Consider the following 9,981-nt stretch of genomic DNA (forward strand, 5'->3'; position numbering starts at 1 on the left):
TCCCCTCCCCTCCCTTCCCTTCCTTTTTCCTTTCCTGTCCTCCCTCACTCCCTCCCTCCTCTCCTTTATGATGGGATCTCGCTCTGCCACCCAGGCTAGAGTGCAGTGGCGCAATCTCAGCTCACTGCAATCTCCACCTCCCAAGTTCAAGCAATTCTCTTGCCTCAGCCTCCTAAGTAGTTGGGATTACAGTTGCCTGCCACCAGGTCCAGCTACGGGGTTTTGCTATGTTGGCCAGGCTGTTCAAGAACTCCTGACCTCAAGTGATCCACTCACCTCGGCCTCCTGAAGTGCTGGGATTTCATTCCTGATCACCAGATTAGTAAGCATTACATTACTGTAATAAGCATTGTAAGCATTACACTGCTATAAGAGAGAATGATGCACCTCTCACTAATCCTACCCCACCTCACTCACCTAAAACCACCACTATTAGTAGTTTAGTGTCTATGCACACATACCCTCTTAGGTATATGTATGCACACATACCCTCATAAGCACACATTCCCTCTTAGTATACATATGCACACATTCCCTCATACGCACACATACCCTCTTAGGTATACGTATGCACACATACCCTAATATGCACACATTCCCTCTTAGGTATACATATGCACACATATCCTGATATGCACACATACCTTCATATGCACACATACCCTCATGCACACATATATTCATATGTACACATACACTCAAATGCACACATACCCTCAAATGCACACATACCCTCTTAGGTATACATATATGCACACATACCCTCTTAGGTATACATGTATGCACACATACCCTCATATGCACACATACCCTCTTAGGTTTACATGTATGCACACATACCCTCATATGCACACATACCTTCTTAGGTATACATATATGCACACATACCCTCATATGCAGACACACCTTCTTAGTTATACATTATTTTACACTAGATCACATGATGTTTTTGCAGTAGCGTGCTATACGTATTAATGGTATTTAGCACCTTTTGGTGCCATTACACATAAATTATCTCTTTTTTAAAAATGCACATACTGTCATTTAACAGGTCTTCCAGAAATAAACATTACTAACGGTACTGGGATGCACATTGAGCCATATATTAATGTCCACAGGCACAACACACATACATCTTTGGACTTTTCCCTGGGGATTTCTGAAGGATAAATATCTACCAAAATGCTTTTGTTGAGCCAAGGGAATGTACAGTAAAACATGTGACAGTATTGCTAGATTGCCTCCTTGACATGAGTTCTTTGTGTTCAAATTCTAATAATAAGTAAATGGAATTACAGTCCTGCATCATTAGGCAATTTTGTCATTGTTCGAACATCTCAATGTCCTTACGTAAACCTAGATGGTGTATGCTGTACACCTGTAGCCTATGGCTCCTAGACTGCAAACCATACAGCATGGTACCGTACTGGATACTGCAGGCCACCGTAACACAATGGTAGGTATTTGTATATCTAGACATACAGGAGGTACAATGAAAATACAGCATTATAATTTTACAGGACCACCTTCATATATGCCATTCATCATTGACCAAAACATCAATGTGCTGCACGTGACTGTAGCTGTTTCTCTCCACCTGTGGCTTTCTTAAGTAGGGAAGGCTGAGTACCCTTCCTTTTTGCACCTGAGCTGATCCACACCTGCCCACATGTGAATCTGCAGTTCCCGCCAGCCCAGGTAACTACAGTCCCGAGAGGTCTCTTTACAGTCTCCTAGAATCTCACTCTCCAGAAGCATCGGCCATAGTCCTTTCATGCCCTTTCTTTCTCTTTTGCTTTCCTTGCTCTCCTGTTTCCTCATTTTTTTTCCCTTGCCCCTCTTTGCCACTATTCTCAATCCCTGTTTCCTTCCTTGTTCTCCAGCGTGGAACTAGTAAAAATCATTCAGATCCTGGAACAGAAAAAGGACATTAGGAAAAAACTAAAGGAATCTAATCATGGGCTTTAATAAATCTTAATATGTCAATATTGGTTCATTAATTGTAACAAATGTTATTATCCCGATGTAATATATTAATGAATGGGGAAAACAGTACAGGGGATATGAGAATTCTCTATCTTTGTGATTATTCCATAAATATAAATTGTTCCAAAATTTAAAGTTTATTTTTAAAAATACGGCCGGGTGTGGTGGCTCACACCTGTAATTCCAGCACTTTGGGAGGCTGAGGCAGGCGGATCACCTGAGGTCAGGAGTGTCAGACCAGCCTGGCCAACATGGTAAAACCCCATCTCTACTAAAAATACAAAAATGAGCCAGGTGTGGTGATGGGTGCCTGTAATCCCAGCTACTCAGGAGGATGAGGCGGGAGAATCACTTGAACCTGAGAGGCAGAGTTTACCATGAGCCAAAATTGCACCACTGCACTCCAGCCTGGGTGTCACAGGGAGACTCCATCTCAAAAAATATATTAAAAATAAATAAATAATTAAAAAAATAAGAAAACATGGATCATTTACATTTAGTCATTGTGTGTGCTTAAGTTCCTCTTGGCTGTGACAGTTTCTCATACTTTCCTTGCTTTTGATGACAGTTTTAAGGAGTGCTGATCAGATATTTGATACAATGTCTCTGTCTTGGGAACGTGTCTGATGGTTTTCTCAGGATTCAACTGGGGTGATGGATTTAGGGGAGGAAGACCACAGAGGTGAAGTGCCATTTTTACCACATTCATATCAAGAGCACATACTAACGATGTGGCTTATTACTTTTGGTGTTTGTCCAGTTTCTTCACTGTAAATACATTTTTTTTAAATCTTCTCTTTATACTTTTTGCTCATGCCTGTAATCCCAGCACTTTGGGAGGCCGAGGTGGGCGGATCACCTGAGGTCAGGAGTTTGAGACTAGCCTGACCAACTGGTGAAACCTCATCTTTACTAAAAATACAAAAATTAGCCGAGTGTGGTGGCGGGTGCCTGTAATTCCAGCTACTTGGGAGACTGAGGCAGGAGAATCACTTGAACCCAGGAGGCAGAGGTTGCAGTGAGCCAAAATTGCACCATTGCACTCCAGCCTGGGGGACAAGAGCGAGACTTCATCTAAAAAAAAACTATACCCTTTGAACAGAAGTCAGGATGCACATCCCACAGCTAAGGGGTGAGGAAAGATGCTGTACTTCCTAGAGGGTGAGGTGTCTATGTCTTTTGTTTGTCACCCTTCTGTGTGTAGGAGATGTTTCTCCCCCTACCATTTATTTATTTCTTCAGGAATTTATCTATATTATTATGGTCTTGTGAAGTTTTTGTTGGTTTGTTTTTAGAGACAAGTTCTCTCTGTCACCCAAACTGGAATGCAATGGCGCAGTCATAGCTCACTGTAGCTTCAAACTCCCAGGCTCAAGCAATCCTCCCACCTCAGCCTCCTAAGTAGATCGGACCACAGACGTGAGCCTCCACAGCTGTCTAATTTGGTAATGTTTTGTGGAGACGGGGTTTCACTCTGTTGCCCAGGCTGGTCGAGGTCCTGGCCTCAACCAATCCTCTCGCCTTGGCCTCTCAAAGTGCTGGGATTGCGGCGTGAGTCACTGCACCTGGCCACCTCGTGGCTTTTTTATATACTTAGGGATTTCATTCAACGCTAGTTTATTTGGTTGCTCAGATTGGTAAGCTTTGGCCACTGGGAATCCTGTCGCTGGATTCCTGGGTCCCTTTGCCATACCCCATCGTTGCAGGGTTTTTATTTCTGAGCATCGCTTTCCTTTCTGGCAACACAAGATGTTCCAGGCTCATCTTCTGTATTTCCTGCTCAGTGGTACAGTAGCCATTTCTCCGAGGAGCCATAGTTCCTTTTATTAGAGAATGTTTGCTAGGAAGCGAGATCGGACTGCGAGGCACTCTCATTGCTAGTACGTGCTCCTAGGGGCTCTCAGCTGAATTACTACTGATATCTCCAACTCTAATCCATTATTGCCATATGGAATCATTTTAGCTTCCTCCTCTTCCTGTAATTTTTTTGCATTTTTTATTGAGCTATAATTCACATACCATAAAATGTGCTCTTTTGAAGTATCAAATTTAGTCGTTTTAATGTATTCACAAGGTTGTGCAACCATCACCATGATCTAATTGCAGACCATTTTTACCATTCCACAAAGAAACCCTGCACCTGTTAGCAGTCATTCTCCCATTCCATCCTTCCCTCAGCCCCTAGCAACCACTGATCTACTTTCTCTGTGGATTTAGCTATTCTCGACATTTTATATAAATGAAAGCATACAAGATGGGGCCTTTTGCAAGTAGCTTATCTCATTTAGCTTAATATTTTCAAGGTGCATCTACATTACAGCATGTATCAATACTTTATTCCTTTTCATGGCTAAATAACATTCCATTGTATGGGTGACCACATTTTGTTTATCCATCATCAACTGATGGACATTTAGTTTCTTTCCATATTTTAGGAATGCTGCTATCAACATTCACATACAAGGTTTTGCATGGACTAATGTTTTTGTTTCTCTTAGATACATACTTAGGAGTGAAATAGCACAATTGTGGTAAATATGTGTTTAACGTTTGAGGAATTGCCAAAGTGTTTTCCAAAAGAAATGTACCATTTTACATTCCCACCAGCACTGTATGAAGGGTCTAATTTCTCCAAATCCCTCTGAACCCTTATTGCTTTCCATCTCTTTAATCACAGCCATCCTAGTGGACAGGAAGTGGTTATCTCATTGTCGCTATTCACATTTCCCTATAGACAAATGATGTTGAGCATCTTTTTACGTGGTTATTGGGCATTTGTATATCTCCTTTGGAGAAACGTCTATTCACATCCTGTGCCCACTTGTTAATTGGGTTGTCTTTTGGTTGAGTTGTAAAAGTTCTTTAAGTTTTCTAGATATTAGGCCCTTATTAGATATATGATTTGCAAATATTTTCTCCCATTCCATGGGTTGTCTTTTCATTTTTTATAATATTATTGGGGCACAAAAGTTGGTAATTTTGATGAAGTTCAGTTTATTTATTTTTAGTTTGGTTGTTATGCTCAAACATTTTAAAGAAATAAGTAACTATACATTTTTTCTGGCAAAGTATCAGGTTATTCAGTATTTTTATCTTCCTTCCAAACATGGCAATAATTTTTATATGCTTTAATTTTCCACTGAACTCCCTATCTTGACATTTTTTATTTTTAGTTTCACTTTTAACATTAAAAAGTTTTTTTAAAAAAACAGTAGTTAATTCAATTTACCAAAATACTGGTGTTTTCTCATTATCATTTTTAAATGTTTCCTCCTTTCTTCTGCTGAAACATACCTTGTTTCAGCAATTGTTTCAGTGAAGATTGAGACATGGTAAATATTTAGTTTTTATATTCCAAACATGTCTTTTTTTGCCCTCAAACTTAAATGAAAGTTTAGCTAGGTATAAAACTTGTGGTTCATAGGTATTTGCTGTCAGGATATAGAAGGCATTACTTTTTGAGTCTGTTATTGTTAAGATGCCTGCTATCTGTGTGATTATCATTTCTTTATAATATTTTTATTGCAGTTGTCTTTCTGTGGTTTTTCTCTGTGTTTGCTGTACCACAATTTTATTGAACCATGTATCAGTATGAATTAACTTTCATGTTTCCTGTGTAGTCCTTTTTATCTAAGGACCTGTATCTTCCTTCCTTCTGGAAAATTTCTGTTATTTTTTCAAATTCTTCTCACTATTATTTTCTACTTTCTCCTCTGCCGGCTCCTCTAAACTTCTGCTGTTCTTAAGCTATCCTTTGAGTTCTTTGAACTCAAAGAACTTGAATCAAGAGCATGTTCCTATTGCTTGTGTCTGGGTCTCTGTATTGTCTTCTGGTTCATTTCCTCAGTTTTACCTTTCAATTCACTAATTTCCTCTTTGATTGATGTCTAGAATTGATCTCATTTATTTATTTTATTATTTTTTATAGTGATGGGGTCTTGCTACATTGCCCAGACTGGTCTCCTACTCCTGGCCTCAAGCGATTCTCACACCTTAGCCTTTCAAAGTACTGGGATTATAGGTGTGAGCCACGATGGTTGGCCTATCTCATTTACTGAAGGTTGTTTTTACCTTAAATTTTAATGGGTATTTCTTTTGTGTCCACCACTTCTAAATGTTCATTAGTGCCTACTCTCGTTCAATTTATGCCTATTTTGTTTCATAACATATTTTTATGGGTGTTAGTCCTTTATTAAGGACCCTTTGATATCTTAAATTCATTTATTTGAAATATTTGTTAGTTTTAAATAATTAATTTCATCTGGAGTCAATTTATGTTCCAATTGAAGGGTTTGTAGACTGTCTTCCCACGTGATTTCTTCATGGCAGCAGACTTTTTAATTGCAGGGTCAGTGTGAGTAAGGAGTATTTTTTTGTTTTTTGTTTTTCCCTCATTCTTTCTCTCTTGACTAACTCCTCTCTCTCTAGTGGTTTTGTCTCCACCTTTACCCCCGTTCAGGACCAGGCCTTATAATAGTAGTTTAGAGCCCTACGGTAATATCGGGAAAAACGTTTTGGTTCCTAGACTTGAGCATGTGTCTCTCCTTCCTTCCTAGTAGATTCTCTGGTTGCAACAAGCCTTAGCCCAGCGATGTGCTGGAAACAGCTTCTACCTACTCATTAGGACCAATCATTATGTTTTAAGGAATGTTGTGAGCTGGTTGTTGAGTGGCCGTTATTAATAATCAGATTATATAAACTCACCATTAAATAAATTATATTAAAAAGCAAAGATAATACATACTCAAAACTGATCACTTGGTAATTCTCTTGCTAAATGTTGCTATGATCCATGCTCGTGAGCCTGTTGGCAGCTTTTGTATCTATATGGTAGAAACAGATCTGATATATATGTAATGAGCACTACTGGGCATCTCTTCTACATCTGGTTCAGTGACATCACCTTGGCAACTTAAAATCAGCCGCAGCCACGATGGGAGTATTTACGCCATGGAAATTGACAAACATGACAGATCAGGTCTTTAAAAAAATAATAACGTGTTAAACATTTACCAGCCTACCATTTCCCCAGCCCCGAGCAGCAGCAGCGTTCTTCAGCCTCCTTCCATAAACAGAGGCAACCACAACAGCCCCTCTTCCAGCAGGGAACCAGGCTTTCTCCTGAAAATGCTTTCAGTCTCTGTGATCTTCTAAGAGCTGAACTCCTGGTGGCATTTCACTCCCACTCATGACTTTGCCTCTCAGTTTTGTGTCTGGCCTGTGGAGCTATTTGTTTTGTTTTTGAACCTACTTATGTCTTTGGGTTTTCTGTTTTCCATTTTATCCATTACGGCTGTTTGGAGCAGAGGGGCTTCATCAAATGTCAAAACATGCTCTGCTATCTTAATTAGAAGGCCGTAAGCATTATTTTATTGATTGATTGATTGATTGATTGAGATGGAGTCTCACCCTGTCGCCCAGGCTGGAGTGCAGTGGTACAACCTCAGCCCATTGCGACTTCTGCCTCCCTGGTTCAAGCAATTTTCCTGCCTCAGCTTCCCAAGTAGCTTGGATTACAGACACCTACCTGCCACCAGGCCCAGCTAATTTTTTTGTATTTTTATTTATTTATTTTATTATTTTACTTTTTGAGACAGAGTCTCGCTCTGTCACGCAGGCTGGAGTGCAGTAGCACGATCTCAGGTCACTGCAACCTTCGCCTCCCGGGTTCAGGTGATTCTCCTGCCTCAGTGTGCTGAGTAGCTGGGACTACAGGTGTTCACCACCATGCCCGGCTAATTTTTCTATTTTTAGTAGAGACAGGGTTTCACCATGTTGGCCAGGCAGGTCTCGAAATCCTGACCTAAGGTAATCCACCTGCCTCGGCCTCCCAAAGTGCTGGGATTACAGGCCTGAGCTACCATGCCTGGCCAATTTTTGTATTTTTAATAGAGATGGGATTTCACCATGTTGGGCAGGCTGGTCTCGAACTACTGACCTCGAGCAGTCCACCCACCTTGCCCTCCCAAAGTGCTGGGATTACAGGCATGAGCCACCATGCTGGCCAATTTTTGTATTTTTAGTAGAGATGGAGTTTCACCATGTTGGGCAGGCTGATCTTGAACTCCTGACCTCAAGCAGTCTACCCACCTTGGCCTCCCAAAGTGCTAGGATTACAGACATGAGCCACCATCCCTGGCCATAAACATTATTTTTAAAGGTTATTTTTATAACTTCTGTCATCCGGATATTTTTATAGGCCTCAACATGTTTTCTTCAGTCTCCTTTGTCTTCTCTCAAAGTCATTCACTTCGTCTTCCCTCATTTTCTTCCCTAGTGCTTTTTTGTACTAGTTATGACAAATCTGTTAATAATATATTGTATATATAAATTATCCTTGCAAAGATTCTGGACATCATATACACTTTCTATTTGTTGATTATATACAGAATAAACCTATACATTTAATATGCTGATTCCACATAATGGTATAATAACATATTTAACATATTACTGTTCACGGAATAAAACACTGGAGACCCCAGGCCACCTCGTGGAAGTCCTCAGCCCCTAATGTCTTTTTCCATTCCCTGCAGGTGTCAAAGCCGTGTTCTCAGGCCACTACCACAGGAATGCTGGGGGCACCTACCAGAACCTCGACATGGTGGTGTCATCTGCCATCGGATGCCAGCTAGGCCTAGACCCCCATGGGCTCCGAGTCGTGGTGGTCACTGCCGACAAAATTGTTCACCGATACTACAGTCTGGATGAGCTGAGTGAGAAAGGAATAGAAGACGATCTCATGGATTTGATAAAGAAAAAATGACGGTCTTTACTGTTTGGTTCACTTTTTACTTGCACTTTTTTTTTATTTTCTGCCAGAAACAGCAACTGCACACAACCTCTTGCTGAAATACAAAAATAACCCAGGCAGGTTTGTGAATTTCTGTCCTTCTGCATAAATCAGAGAGCTGGTGCCCTATCCTGAATTATATTCAAAATAGAACTTCATTTCCTTTAAAATGGAGCAAGAGAGCCTGGAAATAGGTTTTAAAAATGATATTAGACTATCTCTGCATGGATGTTTGAATAAATTCTCCTAATGCTATGTTTCCCAACTCCACTTTTGAATGGAATTGTTTTCTGGTTGGCATACGATCAAAGCCTATCAACCTCCATTCCTATCAGATATCCAAGTATGATTTTTGATAATTCCTTAAACAAACTATACCTGATTATATTAAATTGTGGTTATGATTCCCAAAATGCTGGGCAAAACAAACTTCATCTCCTTTCCTTCCCAGCAGAATGAACAGCTGTATTCCTTATTACGAGAGCCATGCACACTTAGGTAAACAAGGAGCCAAGTAGCCACCTTTTGCTGTTAAATTCTGAGACTTCTGTTATTGCTGATGATAGGAACAGAATGCAGCTGATATAGCCCAGAACTTAAATTTGCCTTCCTGGGTGCCTAGGAAAGTCACCTTTGCACATAAATTGGCCATTTATGAAAATCTCTTCCCTAGAGACTGAAACCGCAACTCTAAAACGCCCCTTCTCCAGTCGCTGGGCAGCACATTCCGAATTTGTTCACATCCACATTCTGGCTCTGTAGCCACTTTGCGGATAGTTGGTCTCATGGGATCATAATCCCCCTTCATTTGTGAGACTCTTAATTGTGTCCACTTTGACAGAAAAAGTGGAAATGTATGCTGAGCTCTCAGAAGAAACAAAGCAGTTTAGGTCTTCGTGGAGAAATAGAAAAAAAAAGAAAGAAAGCAGAAATTCTGATGGGACCAAAACGGTGCTTTCGGCCACATCCTCTAAATTGGCCCTGATTTTGATTACATGTACTAATGCAATATCCCTTGACAAAAGAGCATAGGTTATTTCAAATCAGCATTGTTTTTATGCAACCTGTTTTACTGCATCTTCCCAGCAGCTCCTAACCACTGCTCAATTTTCTCTTTTATAGCCATAGTTCTGGTGGACAAATAACCTAGGTACTAGGGACTCCAAATCCTGACAGAGAAAATGTACAGGGTTACGAAACAG

The 9,981-nt window shown here is 40.4% G+C and overlaps 1 protein-coding gene across 3 annotated transcripts in view; it reads left to right on the forward strand.

Moving 5' to 3' along the window:
* Positions 1 to 9,705, forward strand: part of CPPED1 (calcineurin like phosphoesterase domain containing 1) — a 140,171-nt gene extending 130,466 nt beyond the window's left edge. For all 3 annotated transcript variants that reach the window (XM_032243346.1, XM_032243349.1, XM_032243347.1), the window contains one exon: positions 8,523 to 9,705. In XM_032243346.1, coding sequence (XP_032099237.1) covers positions 8,523 to 8,752 — 230 coding nt within the window. In that variant the 3' untranslated portion in view covers positions 8,753 to 9,705. The remainder of the gene's footprint in view (positions 1 to 8,522) is intronic.
* Positions 9,706 to 9,981: the final 276 nt, after the last annotated feature.

This window comes from Sapajus apella, unplaced genomic scaffold (assembly GCF_009761245.1).
Source record: "Sapajus apella isolate SASKATOON/1434 unplaced genomic scaffold, GSC_monkey_1.0 scaffold51, whole genome shotgun sequence".
In the NCBI taxonomy this organism is placed as follows: Eukaryota; Metazoa; Chordata; class Mammalia; order Primates; family Cebidae; genus Sapajus; species Sapajus apella.